This window comes from Malaclemys terrapin, chromosome 25 (assembly GCF_027887155.1).
Source record: "Malaclemys terrapin pileata isolate rMalTer1 chromosome 25, rMalTer1.hap1, whole genome shotgun sequence".
Lineage (NCBI taxonomy): Eukaryota > Metazoa > Chordata > Testudines > Emydidae > Malaclemys > Malaclemys terrapin.
The window spans coordinates 12,675,880-12,690,632 of NC_071529.1; the positions used below are offsets into that span (position 1 = coordinate 12,675,880).

General features: G+C 46.1%; 1 protein-coding gene across 1 annotated transcript; it reads right to left on the reverse strand.

The window, feature by feature from the left end:
• Positions 1–299: 299 nt before the first annotated feature.
• On the reverse strand, positions 300–13,856 carry CWC25 (CWC25 spliceosome associated protein homolog). The gene is made up of 10 exons (XM_054014467.1): positions 13,747–13,856; positions 11,964–12,136; positions 11,018–11,254; positions 9,438–9,507; positions 8,403–8,530; positions 7,279–7,342; positions 6,152–6,348; positions 4,326–4,421; positions 3,359–3,520; positions 300–1,894 (listed from the first exon to the last, which is right to left on the reverse strand). The coding sequence occupies exons 1-10, from the start codon at positions 13,762–13,764 to the stop codon at positions 1,780–1,782; spliced, it is 1,260 nt and encodes a 419-aa protein (XP_053870442.1). The 5' UTR covers positions 13,765–13,856; the 3' UTR covers positions 300–1,779.
• Positions 13,857–14,753: the final 897 nt, after the last annotated feature.

Consider the following 14,753-nt stretch of genomic DNA (forward strand, 5'->3'; position numbering starts at 1 on the left):
ACCATCATAGCAACTACAAGGATGGACACAGCTGTAGTTTGTTAGCCAGCTCTGATTATTTCATAATGGCAGCTGGTTGGTTTATTTCCTTACCTGGCTATAAGGATTGAAGGTTGCTGGCTAGTCATTTAGTGTAAATCTCATTTATGCTTGAGGAGACCTAGAATGTTTTGGTCTGGCCTTTGTCAATCACTCTGTGCAATTCCCATTCTGTCTCGCACAGGAGAGCTTTTTCTACTAGTGCCTCCTGTTGTTTCCGTGACAAAAGTGGTTATGAGCCATAAGACCGAACACAGCTGTAAAACAGGCCACACAACATTTAATAGAACCCAGTGCTGTAACACAACAAGGATGAAGGATTCACCGTGGTAATATACAAAGGCAGGTATGAGGAAATACTGTGTCTTTTAGGTATAATTTTTAAAAGTTGCTTAAAGTAAATGGGTTCATTTCTGACTCCCATTTGCACTAATTTTAGAATAACCCAGCAGTAAACTACTATAGAGCAATAATCATCTGCCAAAGGAAAACATTTTATACAGCGTGGTCAATTCAAAGAGAGTACTTCAATCAGCTTTGCAAAACTGCCATGAAAATTTGCTCTCTGAGCTACAAAGTATATTTGCCTGACCCCTCATAAAATGGAGAAATCCCCAATTAAGTCTCTCACATTCCTACCCTCAGCCTCCAAATAATGACCCCTCCCCCTTCTACACATGAGCAAACAGAATTTTGTTACTCAGCATTGCAAATTTTTTTTGCCTGCTTATCAACACAACAGTTTTATTTTTGAATGCAATACTCATTTTCATCATAATGTGGGGAGGGGACATTTTTATGACGGTTTTCCAAGGCTGCTGTAACCTACTGCACTAATTGCTAATTGGCCCTAAATGATAAATTGATAGCGCTCTCTGCAATTAGAATCTAACCCTCTTTTCTGGAAATGAGTCAGATTTTTTTAAAAAGTACTTTAAAAAAAGCGCCTAGTCAGATACACCCCTGTACTTATGCCCATTACTCCATGAATATGTACAAAATCCCAGAGAAATATTTTATTCTATTACCTGCATCTTGTTTGAGTTTTGTTTCAGTTTATTCTTCCTTTCACTCAAGTCTCTGCCTTGCTGACACACATCTTTCAAACTCGTGAGCAACTTGGCATATTTCTACAGATATTTCACAGATCAGATACATCTGAAACTAACTCCATACACCCTCCTTGCCTATTCCCAAACTGGTGATACTGAAAACTAAACAAGCTAAGTCTGTCTCTGGTGTCACTTCACAGAAGTTAGCTGAGTTACTCCACAGGTGAATTTGTTCCCATGGCCGATTCTACAGTATTGATAAAATAGATCCTTTCTCAAGCATCGAAAGAGGCCAACTTGCCCAATTAGTCTGGTAATCAGTTACCAGAAATTTGTGTCTGAGAACAGTATTAAAAATGGATGCTGGTTTAGGTGGGCAACAGGAAGCAGGATCTGGCAAAGTGTTAAAAATAGAATACAAGGGTGGAGGGTGACTCCAGCAAACAGCTTGTTGCAATGTAATACTCTAGGTATAAATGCCTTCACAAAGCTAGAAGGCCAAGGAACTCTGTGCTGATATAGAGAAGTCCAGCTCCCTTTCACAGAGTAAGTATCATTGCAGGAATCTGTGTAGGTTGTTGGAGGATCCCTCTGTCCATGGGGCAGCTGCCCTCTGAGAAGAAGTGTCCTGTGAACTGTTCTGAAAGAGCCCTCGTGCGCCAGCACATCAGCAGGAGGAGAGCAAGTTTCATCTCTGCATAAAGTTTTTTTCCAGGGCAGCTGGTGTTCTCTGGATGGAATGGATGTTGCGTTTGACCCGATCCTCTACAGAGGAAGTGGACGCACTCTCCAGTTTTATGTGGCTGCAGAAGAATTGAATGAGAGAGAAAATCAGATCATTCGCCTAATTTTTACTGGCTTTCCAGTAAAGCTTCATTGTTCCTGGACTCTCATGCATGAGCTAGAATAGGAAATAGGCTGCTGCTTCCTAATGCAGTCTGCATTGGAACATTTGAACGACTACAATTTAGCCTGTGACAGACTAAATACCATATATGCAGGGTCAGTGTTTCTCTGTATAGATTTTAAGAGGTTCCCAATTACTCCTCAACCTTCAAACAGAACTGTTAATTACCAATGTATCTGTCACAGGAGATTCTGAGAAGCATGCAAGAGGGAAAAGCAATCTGTCCCCAAACCAGGGCAGTGCTCCTCTGGGAACTCAAATGCTACCGCTCATGCTGTAAATTGCGATGTTAGCAACAGACAAGAAGGGATAATTGTGATCCCTGACGTATTACCTTTAAGACTCAAGCCACATTATTAAACAATATCCTGTGCTCCTCCTACGCCCTCAAGTAACGCACAAAATGCCAAATTTGTCAACTCGTCTGCTCTGAGAGGGGGAGGGAGGAATCCACCCTCCTCCTTTGGCCTCTGCCCAGGAGGATTGTCTATGGTGATTTTAAGCTACTTTGCACCTTCCCAATTCTGCTGCTCCAGGGGCTAGAACAGCCTCCAGCATAATTCAGACAGTTCATAGGGGCTCCTTGGGCTACAGCACTGGATACAGTAGCCCTGCCTTATACACCACTCCTGCCACACCCCCTATGCCCAGGTCTGTGAGCGGGTCCTCAGAAAACACCTACACAGCTGTCTTCCTCAGATTCCACGCTGGGAGAATCCTTCCCCAGCCCAATATGGGGTTTTCTAGCTACTTTCCAATGCTCCAATTCTTACCCAGCATAAAAAGCCTGGAGCGGGGGGGGGGGGGGGTGGAGGGAGGGAGGAGGATCTCACCCCTTGTGTTCACAGATGCCTCTCTCTCATAACACCCCTTACCCCGCATGGTCTGTTATTTCTTGATCTAGTTAGGGCCCAATCACACAAGCCCTCTGCACATAGACTCCCATTGGAGGTCTGTATACAGGAAATTTGTGGGATCAGGCCTTGATATTGCCTGTTCTGAGAACAGGGAATTTTTCTTTATCTGCTTGTAAAGCACCATGCGATTCTATAGTGCTCCACAAATAACTTGCACTGAATGACTAGGCAGCCATGAAAGTCTTGATCACTCTTTTGTAGAGAGTTAGGTTAAAAAAAAAAAAACACATTTAAACCTCCTTAGTTCTACTGTACAATATGGAATCAGACAGTAGAGATGGAGAAGCTCCATCAGGTTCTACCTCATCCCATCCTGCAGCCAGTGCAGGATTATTCTCTACAGTGTCTTTGTTGAGACTAATTTTAAATGTCTCACCCATTCCCTAGAGAGACTATTCCCTGCGTTTAACTCATCTAGAGGAGTGGGCTAACAAGACACTCACTGTAGGAATTTCCCATCTCGGGAGCTGAGTTTCTCCAGTTCTCGTTCCCGCTCCTCCTCCTTTCGGTGTTTCCTGACATTGTTTGCTCTCTCCTCTTCCCGCCACTTGGCGTTTTCCAACATTTCCTGACGCTTACGCTCTAGCTCCTCTGCGGAGAGCTTTCTGTTGAGAGGCAGAAACAGCGCTGTTAATTAGGATAGCTTCCCCCTCCCCCTTGTCTCTCCCATCCCCAAACTCTACTGCAGAAGTTATTCATAGCAAGGACACAATCCACTACATTATTGAACACAGCAATTCCATAGGAGAACTTCCTTGTTTGCTGAGGCTCTGAAGTATGAACATACTCAAGAAGGTCCCTCATTCCTCATAAGACAGAAACGGGCAACATAGCCACCCATCTCCTGGATGTTTTCCATAACAGCTGTTTGATCCTCAAGTTCTTGACATTTCTGACACAGCTTTCTTTCGGGCCTTGATTCAACTAAGTGCTTAAGCACATACTTAAGTGGAATGTCTTTTGTGTTTTGATCTTCACTGTTCTCCTTCCCTCCATGGCCCGATGAGATCCAAGCCTTTTTGTTTTTTAAAGTGTTTGGTAAGAGGACATCAACGGGGGCATCACATTATCCTGATGGCCTTGATATAGAATGCTTCTAGCTACCAGTCGGTGGGATAAAATGACTTCACGTTCGCCCCCGCAGGCTGGTACATGGCATGTGAACAACTGGTAGCCAGGAAGAGAACATTCATCGCAATGGGAAGCAGTTCAAAATGGTAAAATACAACACGCTTGGAAATATCAAACACTGTTCGGACTGTTCCCCTGTCCTGCTGTGGTTCGTTCCATTCACCTTTGGTCCATTCTAGTTAACAGAATTATGTTTTTGCATTACTCACTGCCTATTATTTTAGAATCAGCATGGGTAGCTTCCTTATGAAGGTGCCACATGTGCAACATTTTGCCTACCTAGTATACCCTGAAGCATGCTGTCGTCGGTATCCTTTTTTAGGGGAAGGGCTCCTAGCTCTTTCCTTTTCTTTCCTGTCCATCTTGGTGCTGTACCTGTAACCCAGGAAAGAATTTTTAACACCACATGCACATAATATCAACATACCTATAGCCCCTTCCTGTATCAATCAGATATCGAACAGATCACAAGGACTATTGCTGGCGTTTTGAAATAAGAGCTCTCCTATAGTTCCAAGTATCGGGGGTAGCCGTGTTAGTCTGTATCTACAAAAACAACAAGGAGTCTGGTGGCACCTTAAAGACTAACAGATTTATTTGGGCATAAGCTTTCGTGAGTAAAAACCTCACTTCTTCGGATGCATAGTTCCAAGTGCATTATCTGTCACTTTCAGCAGAATGGATGTTGTTTTTAAAAATTAATGTTTATACTTAGTTTATTTTCATGGTTTTATCGTTTTATTTTTACCCAACTCAAGTTTTTGCACCGGCCGGGAATAACTAGTATCCAAGGTTTATCAACACTTAAGGACTGTGGAAGTAAAGACTCATAACAATAATTGCTTCATATATCATTTTTCAGAGCATCTCGCGGTACCAAATATTTTATTAAGGCCAGTGACATCATATTAACCCTCAAACAATATTTTAAAAGGGACACTTTAAAAAACAAACAAACAAAATCACACTGCCTGAATTTTTTTTTTTTTTTTTTTAAACAAAAAGCCCCTAAAATGACTATAATTAAAAGAGATTCAAGAGGAAAAAAAAATTCCTCCACTTGTTTATTTTGTGCATTTGGCTGCACTTTGAGTAAACTTGCTTTCACTGATTTCCCAAATAGTTGCTCTCCCCTTTTGCTTGTTTGTATGGGTCATTTATATTCACAGCAACAGGAGGGAAAAAAAGTTTTAAAGAATATAAGGAGTGGCAAGGAGACCAGGGGCTGCAACTATTTTGTAAGAAAACTGACCAGATTCCAAATTGTCAATGTCCCTTTAACAATCTATTTTAGGGTTTTATACGGTCACCCATCATCTTTGTATCTGAGCTCCTTCCATATAAAACTGATAGCAAGAGCAAAGTCCTTAGTGGATTTCGTGGAGTCTCTGGTAGTTCTTCCTCTATGGGGGTCACAACTCTGCTTGGGGTAGGAATTTTGATGAAGATTTTATTAAACTTCCTTTTTTGGGGGAAGGGTTGATAGGGATTTAGAAGTAGAAGGGAGTGTCAGTGATGTGAGAATATTTGGAAAAACTTTCCACCATAAGAATGATTAAATTTAAACTTCTCTCTGTAAATTTTAATGCATGGTGTGTCTCACCTAGGGTGACCAAATGTCCCGCTTTTATAGGGACAGTCCCGATTTGGGGGCTTCTTTTTATACGGGCTCCTATTACCCCCGACTCCCTGTCCCGATTTTTCATACTTGCTATCTGGTCACCCTACCCTGTCTCTCCTTGTTCATTTCTGGGATAAAGAGATAATTCAAGGATTACAATTTATTTACTAAATAAAATCAAATGCTTCCCAAGCCCTGTTTGCGGTTTGGGAGATCTCTACAACAGCTACAAAGGCAGCCCCTTGAACTTGAGGCAAAGCCAGGCATCTGTAGTTCCACCAGCTTTCATTTCAAGTCATTGGGATAAAGTGATGTGAGAAATTAACGCTGCCGAAACGTTAGGAAAGAGTTACAAGCAGGCTGATGGGGAAATAGGAGGAATTTTGCTGCTGAGCATTCAACGGACTTCTGAGAACTCCTCCCCGAGAGAAGCCATGCATGCCCTTTATTTTAATCTGTTTCAAAGTGAAGATTTCACACTCACTGTTCACCATGCCTAGGAGGAGATCTTGACCTCCTGTGCTCAGACTCTTCCTCCTCCGTACTCTTCTTGCCAGTGTCTCTCTTAGGAGATCCGGACTGGCTCCTTGACCTAGCGCGGTCTCGGTGTTTGTGGGTGGCTCTTTCCTGGCCAGCAGCTGGAGAGCGCCGAGGCCGGTGACTGTGGTCAGGGTCTCTACTCTGGAATTAGGAAGAGAACATCGTTCAACAGAGAGCAATTAAATGCACAACAGTCATGGGAGCCCAGGCGTGATGCTGGTGAGGCAGAAAGAGCTAGGCTAGGCAAAGTGCATGCATATGTATGGGACAGAGGCTAAAGGCATCATCTCCACCTCCATCCATTCACAAGAAGGTCTCTCTGTACATAGTCCACTGCAGTGGTTTTAGACAGATTAAACATATATTTCTATAAGGCCTTGCATCCCAAAGCACTTACTACTACACACATAGAGCACCAAAAATACAGCCACTTCTGGTGTGGCGTGCAGCAGCTAACCAGAACAGTAAGGGGACAAGAACGTTTGGCCAAAAAAACTGGGGCAAATCCTTGCTCTTGTGAAAAGCCCCACTAGATCTTTAGCGGGCACACAAGAACTAGGTTATTAAGGCCTTTTCTGGAAGAGAAGGGGTGAAATCCTGGATCCAGTGAAGTCAATGGGAGTTTTATCCTTGTCTTCAATGGAGCCACTATATCACCCCAGGTGCTTAAATAACATTATATAAAGTCAGACAAACCTATGATCCTGGCACAGTAAATGGAATGGAACTTGACTTATCCAACTGCAAAGGCAGGGGCGCTGGAACAACCTGTATAGTGCGGGGGCTGAGAGCCATTGAACCAAAACTGTAAACCCTGTATATGATGGAAACCACTTCAAGCCAGGGAGTGCGACAGCACCCCCAGTTCCAGCACCTATGTTGGAAGGACAAAATCCTTGATGGGACTTGAATCTCTGGTCCCAATGGGAGCTTACCCACAAAACCACCTCCTTACTCACAGTCCTCTTCCAGAGCCTAAAACCACTACGTCATCTCTAGAGCCATGCTTTCCCTAACAGCTACATGGGCACACTCTACAGATAGTACGTTGTGAGAAGCACGTATGCCTACCTGTAAGCCATACCCTGGGACTTTGGGATGAACAGGTTCCCAAGAACTATCCATCTTCTTGGATCTAAACGCAAAAATTAAAGTACGGTCTGTGGAGTGGAAAAACTTAAGAATACCATCTCTCCTTCTATCCACTGTAGCCGTTAAACCTTTCAGAGTTCATCCAACAGTTTAACATGACAGGTATGTATCTGGAGTGTGTTTTCCCAATTTGTTTTTCCCCTACATAAAATATTAAAAATAATAAAATGTAGTCCCCTCAATGATACTGGCGGTTCGTGTATCATCCCCCTAAATCACCATGTTATAACTAAAGATAACACAGGACCACAACATGAGCCGAGTGGTTTACAAAGGCAAAATAAGACATTCTTAAATGATAAGCTCTTCGGGACAGGGAAAGAGAAGGTAAATGAAAAGCACAAGAAATGAGACAGCAGGCCAGGGATGGGAGGGTCAGTTGTGCAGAGACTGATGAAAAATATCAGATTCATAAAAATGGGGGTTAAAAAGGAATTTGAAAGGGGGGGGAGGAGCTGACAGATTAGAAGGGAATAATTCCAAGTATAGGGGCAGCATGAGAGCAACAAGAGAGGTGAATGGAGTCATAAAACAAGAGGATTGTATAGGTACAAGTAAAAGTATAGGAAGTGAGAGCAGAGATGTAGGCGGCGGCAAAACTGTGCAGGGCCAGGGTAAGGCGCTTGAATGGGCTTTCGGTAAGATGGGGATACTGCAGAGCAGGAATTCAAATGACTGGGGTGATGGGATGAGAATGCAGGGTGAAGAAGAGGATTTCAGCAGTAACATTTTGGTTAGCAATTTTCATCTTGTGCTAACAGTGATCTTTATCGTTAATGGCACCTGGGGCTGGCATAGAAAAAGGGAGGGAAACTACAATATACTAACTACTCCTGTTAAAACAAGACGCGGAGGAATCAGGATTAGGTTGCGGTTTACGTTCAAGTCTGCCCAAACGCACATGACCGTGCAGTCAACTGGAGCGCAGCAAGCCGCCTTAGGGACCTTAAGAGTCACAGAGTGAACTCTCTTCCCTCCTCTATTATATGCAAAGCCAACGGGCTGGGTAGAGATTTTTAAAAAAACACAGCCCCCAAACGTACCTCACTCTGCTTTGCTCGTCGTCACTGCTGGTGCTTTCACTGCTAGAACTCTGATGTCTGCGTTTCTTGTGCTTCTTTTTCTTCTCCTTCTTCTTCTTTTTTTCCTTTCTTTCCAAGCTGCTTTGCAACTATAATGCAAAAAAACCAAATTCGGTGCTGATCATTGCTGCTCACGCGGTCGTTAGACAGTCACCATCACGGGAGGCTGTACAAAGATTAGATTCGGTATGGAAAGAGTCTCAGGACAACACACACTTTGCAAAATCTCTTATGAGGGGGCAAGGGACTTTTACTATGGAGCCCAACTGAATCCTCCTCACTGTCTTTGTGACTTGGCATAGCTGATCTGTGACAAGAGAATCGAGAATGAAAATAATTTGTTACAATAATGTAACAAATAAGTGAAAGGGGAAAGATAACATGGCCCATGGGTTGGGGTTTTTTTAAAACAGTTGCTGAGAGACTTTCTATATGAAAGAGCTTATTTTGTTCTTATCCAAAAGGAGGCAGGATTACAAAAATTCCTCTCTCTAAAGCAGTGGTTCTCAACCAGGGGAACATTTACCCCTGGGGGTACGCAGAGGTCTTCCATGGAGTACATCAACTCAGCTAGATAGTTGCCTAGTTTTACAACAGGCTACATAAAAAGCACTAGCAAAGTCAGTGCCAACTAAAATTTCATACAGCGACTTGTTTATACGGCTCTATATACTGTACACTGAAATGTAAGTACAATATTTATAGTCCAATTGATTTATTTTATAATGATATGGTAAAAAGGAGAAAATCAGCAACTTTTCAGTACTAGCGTGGCTGTGACACGTCTGTATTTTTATGTCTGATTTTGTAAGCAATTAGTTTTTAAGTGAGGTGTAACTTGGGGGTACACAAGACAAATCAGACTCCTGAAAGGGGTACAGTAGTCTGGAAAGGTTGAGAGCCACTACTCTAAAGAGTGTTTCTTCTGGACCCCAATTCTGCTCTCACTCAATTCAATGCAAATTCTGCTTCTGATTTCTGTGAAAGAATACATACCAGTTCTTTGATTTTCTTCATTTTTACAGGATTATTCAAAACTTCCCTTTTTTTCTCTTCCTCTCTTTTCCTAACAAAAATAAGCAACATTGGGGTTTTCAAAGAACATTAATAACACCAAAGATGAAATATTAATTCAAAGCACAAATCAAGGCCTGGTTCTGCAAACACTTATGCACGTAGTTAACTTTAGTACCAGGAGTTGTCTCATTGAAATCAGCGGGGCTATTCAAGGCAGTAAAGTTATGCATGTGGGTATTGGCTGGACTAGGGCTTACGGCAGAAGTTGTAAGTGCAACCATACAGATCCAACTGTAGGATAGGGGCCTTTGGGTTTTTTTTTTTCAACTTGAAATGCTGACTCGCAAGGTCAATCAAGAAACTGTTTTATATCCCTGTGTATATTGGGCTCCCTGGTTCCATCATGTCCTGTCTAAGGAACTGACTTGTCCCGATGCCATCCATCCTGGCTGAGACACTGGCGAATGTCTGATACCTCAGCCAAGAGCAATATATATGTAATGCAACCAGACAATCGCGAAGCCTTGCCCATGGGATGGAAAATTCCTTCTAGAGTCACAGAGCAATCAGTTTACAACCTGCAGCATGAGATACAGCACTCCTTAGCACACATAACTATGATTATTGGTCATAAAATTATCCAGTCTCTTTCAAAATCCAGCTGCAGGATTTAATTCTATGCAACTCTGATACAATAATTTAAACCAGAGCTAGATGTAAAATTACAGCCTTGTAGAAAATGCAGCCTCTTTTTCCTACTGAAGGATTTAGAATTTACACCTCCTTATTGGAGGGCATCAACTGCTTAAAATCCCATTCACATCGGGCTACAGCATGGGCAGCAGGATACATCTTGGGCCCCCATCCTGGAAACACCTAAGCCCACAAGTAACTGTCTGGATGCGGGTGGTCTCACAGACTTCAATGGGACCATTCAGACATGCAAAGTTACTCACATGCTTAAGTGTTTGCAGGATCTTGGTATTTCCAAGAGTGAAAGAAACAAAACCAAACCACAAAGGGAAGCTTGGAAGAGAGAGAGAGAGAGAGAGCGCGTGTGTGTGTGTGTCTGTCTGATGTAGGAAACAAGGAACCAAAAAGATCTCTAGACAATCTTCAGTTTCTGGAAAAACCATACATCACATTGTGCCTTGCTCAAATCCTCTTGCTTAACAGAATACAGCAAGAAAAAAGAAACAAAGACTCTAAATCACAGCATGCAACATCTCTGAGAGTCAGCAGAGAAATCTAAACAGTTGCAGGCCAATCAGATCAAATATTAGTATTGCAGAAGTACTTTGCAGTCTCAACCAGGTCCCTATTGTACCGTACAAATATATAGTAAATGACAGTCTCTGCCCCAAATAGCTTCTAGTCTGAAAGACAAGACACAACAGGTTGATAAAGGAAACAAGTGGTCGGGGGACATACGGGGTGACAAACAGAATACGAGTCTTAAAACAGACGAGCTATGTGCAGTTCTTGGCCAATCATCAAGCAGTGATCACAACTTACTACCTGCCTAGGTTAATTGTCCCTGTCAATATCCCATTTAGTACCTTATCGTGAAAAGTGGATCCTCCCGGATTTTGCTTGCCATGTCTAGGACAGAATTGGCACCTGTGGGGGCAAAAATGGAGCCTGGGAGAAGTCCCGTTTCAGTGGAACAACCTGCCTCTTTGTCTTCCATCTTCTCAAAGACATATTTATCCACAGGGCGGCCCATCAGATACTCTTCTCTGTTCACCATACCCCCGGGACCCTGGTACATCCAGTCCAACTTCTCTTCTTTTTTCCTGTTTTAAGCAAAAACTCCATGTTACTTTGTTTTCCTTCCAAGCAGCTCTAAAGTTTCACTTTTCTCTGCAAAGACGAGCAGAAATGTTTTAGAGTAAGCCGACCTTAAACCCCTATCTTTGGCGCTGATCCTGCAAAAACCTACGCAGGTGCTGAACTTTACATGCAGCGAATAATCCCACTGCTGTCAACAGGACCATTCACAGGGTGGAAAGTTAAATGCCTATGGTAAATTTTTTACAGGATTAGGGCCTTAGAAATTAGATGGAAGGGACCTGTTAGGACTAAGTCTTATCTATCTCTCTGTCACAGCAGGATTATGCTCTACACTCCAGCCCTTGTCCATTCTTAAATGACAACTGGAGATAATTCCACAGGGCAATTGATCTCATTGCCAGGAAATTTCTCCCAGTATGGAATTATCTCCCAGCTCTAAGATACATGGAGAGCTCTATTCTAATCAACCAGAAGTAGTAATTGTTGGCCCATTATAACAAGCATCTTCATTTTCTTATGGCACCTACAGTTTATAATGTGACAGCCAGGAAAGTTAGTTATTTGGTAGCTACGACCCAAGTCCTAAAAGAAATGTGTTACTAGAACGTCCCCATTCCGAAATTCCTCCTGGTGACATAAGTACTTCAAGTACAAATGATGCACACAGGATTTTCAAGGGACAAAACCACACACACACACCCTAACTCTTACTTGACTGCTCCCACATCCTCCGCATAGCGCTGCATCTCCTCCCGGGCTCGCTCCTCCCGTAGCTCCCGCTGCAGTTCCTCAATCTTCTTCCGCTCGGCTTCATGTTTCTGCTCTGCCTTCCACACCTTCTCCACATTGCGCAGAGTCTGGGGGTGCCAGCTCTTCTTCAGATTCTGCAGAGAAGCGGAACCAGTACAAACAGTTTGTCTCTCTGCGAAACGGGAACCCAAGCTTCTCACAAGGGGTGCCAGGAGGATGAATCAAAGGGGCCCAGAAGTCATATTTTAACAAATATTTCCTCATCTACTTTCGGAATGCTTTTGATTATTAATATTGAAGGCAGGTTAGCGAGCAAAGTGAAGGACTGCTCCTGCATTACACACACACTCATCTCCCCCTGACTTCAGTGGGCGCTGTAATCGTGCAAGGAAAGCAGGCTTAGGTCTTTACCGGGGGGGAAGAGGGGAGGGAAATCAATCAGATTGGCCAATAAAAACAGAAAAAATAGTTTCACTTTCACCTAAACCAGCGCTTGAACTGCCTGAGCAGCAAACAAGACACAGATTTTAAATCAGCTGAAAAAAAATCCCAAAGGTTTAAACCTCAAAGTGCGGGTTTAACTTTGCATTCTACCTTTGGGGTTTTGTAAAACTGCTGTGTTCTTCCGGGGTCCCTTTTCTCCAAGGCACTGGTATTTGTTTACCACCTCCATTTAACAAAGAGAGGGTTGGTTTGTGTTTTAGGCAGAGGGTTAGGGAATTAAATTAAATTAAATTAATGGAGATATCCCATCTCCTAGAACTGGAAGGGACCTTGAAAGGTCATCGAGTCCAGCCCCCTGCCTTCACTAGCAGGACCAAGTACTGATTTTGCCCCAGATCCCTAAGTGGCCCCCTCAAGGATTGAGCTCACAACCCTGGGTTTAGCAGGCCAACGCTCAAACCGAATCATTATTTATTATCTGAAGGTGTGGTAGCACCTCAGGGTCCCAGCTGTGGACCAGGGCCTGACAAACACAGAGCAAAACGACAGTCCCTGCCCCGAAGAGATTACAACGTGTCGCAAGCCCTTTCCTCTCACTTTTGCCCCACAAAACCGAAGTTGGGCCCTGATCCTGCAAACGCGTATGCGTGTGTTCACGGTTAAATTCCAGCCCCCTGCTCCGGGGCAACTCGGCTGGTTCAAGGTACGCCCCGGCGCGAATGCTTGGCGAGATGGGGATGGGTGCTGGGCTCTCGTTTGACAGTCGCTTTCGTGCCTGCCCGGTGCTCTGGATAGCAAAGCTATGCGAAGAGGCCACTGCCAGGCAGCGGGGCATCCCCGAGTTCCCGGGGGACTCTCTCCATGGCTTTAGTCATCACCAGCCAAGGGGGTTTGGGGGATGCACCATAATGGCAACAGCTTTCAAAATACCCCCCCCCCATCTCAAACAACGCCCCTCTCCCCAGGGCTGGAGACCCCCGCAATGTAACCCTCCACCCCCCAATCCGCCCAGGCAAACTCTAGGGGATCCAGCTCCAAAACCCCAGGGGGCTCCCAGGGGCCAAGCCCCATATGCCCCGCCCCAGGGGCCCCGCTCTCCCCTCCCCCCCCCCGGCCCCAGGGGCCCCGCTCTCCCCTCCCCCCCCGGCCCCAGGGGCCCCGCTCTCCCCCCCCAGGGGCCCCGCTCTCTCTCCCCCCCCCGGCCCCAGGGGCCCCGCTCTCTTCCCCCCCCCCCGGCCCCAGGGGCCCCGCTCTCCCCCCCCGGCCCCAGGGGCCCCGCTCTCCCCCCCCGGCCCCTCACCAGGTCTCCTCCCCCCATGGCGGCGGAGACTCGAGCTCGCCCCGCTCCCGTTACCGGGCCCGGCCGCGCGTCAGCTCCCGGCGCCGAGTCCTTCCCCGCGGGGCCCCGGCTGATGGCGCCACTTCCTGCGCCCCGCCCCGGCCCGGCGCCTGGGGGCGTGTTGGGGTTCGCGGGGGGGGGATCTGGGCCCAAGAAGGAGGGGCGGGGTTTGGGGAGGGGAACTAATGGGGGGCTGTGGCCCTAGGAAGTGTGTGGGGTGGCAGGGTCTGGGGAGGGGCTATGGGTCTGGGAACTATGGGGGGGCAGGTTTGGAGAGGAGATTCAGTGGGGGGGCTATGGGTCTGGGAACTGTGGGGGGCAGGTTTGGGGAGGGACCCAGTGGGGGGTAGGGTTTTGGGGGGGAGACCCAGTGGGGGAGCTATGGGTCTGGGAAGTATGGGGGGGGCAAGGTTTGGGGAGGGGCCTGGTGGGAGGCTGGCTATGGGTCTGGAAAGTGTGGGGGGCAGGTTTGGGGAGGGGACCCAATGGGGGTGGGCTATGGGTCTGGAAAGTGTGGGGGGCAGTTTTGGGGAGGGCACCCAGTGGTGGGCTATGGACCTAGGAAGTGGGGGGGGCAAGTTTGGGGATGGGCCTGGTGGGGGGCTGGCTATGGGTCTGGGCAGTGTGAGGGGCAGGTTTGGGGAGGGGACCCAGTGGGGAGCAGGGTTTGGGGAGGGGACCCAGCGGTGGGCTATCGGCCTAGGAAGTGTGTGTGGTGGGCAAGTTTGGGGATGGTCCTGGTGGGGGGCTGGCTATGGGTTTGGGAAATGGGGGCAGTTTTGGGGAGGGGACCCAGCGGTGGGCTGTGGGCCTAGGAAGTGTGGAGGACAGGTCTGGGGAGGGGACCTAGTGAGGGGCTGTGGGCCTGGGAAGTGTGGCGGGAATGGCTTTGGGAGGGGAACCAGTGGGGGCGGGGGGCTATGGGCCTGGGAAGTAGGAGCTAGGGCTCTGGGCCTAAAAAACAGTAG

What these genes read in the sequence shown, in the direction of transcription:
- CWC25 (XM_054014467.1), bottom strand. An exon ending in TGAAGAAAATCAAAGAACTG is followed by an intron (nt 8,531 to 9,437) that starts GTATGTATTCTT and finishes TTTGCATTATAG; the next exon opens with TTGCAAAGCAGCTTGGAAAG. An exon ending in CCTCCTAGGCATGGTGAACA is followed by an intron (nt 4,422 to 6,151) that starts GTGAGTGTGAAA and finishes CCTGGGTTACAG; the next exon opens with GTACAGCACCAAGATGGACA.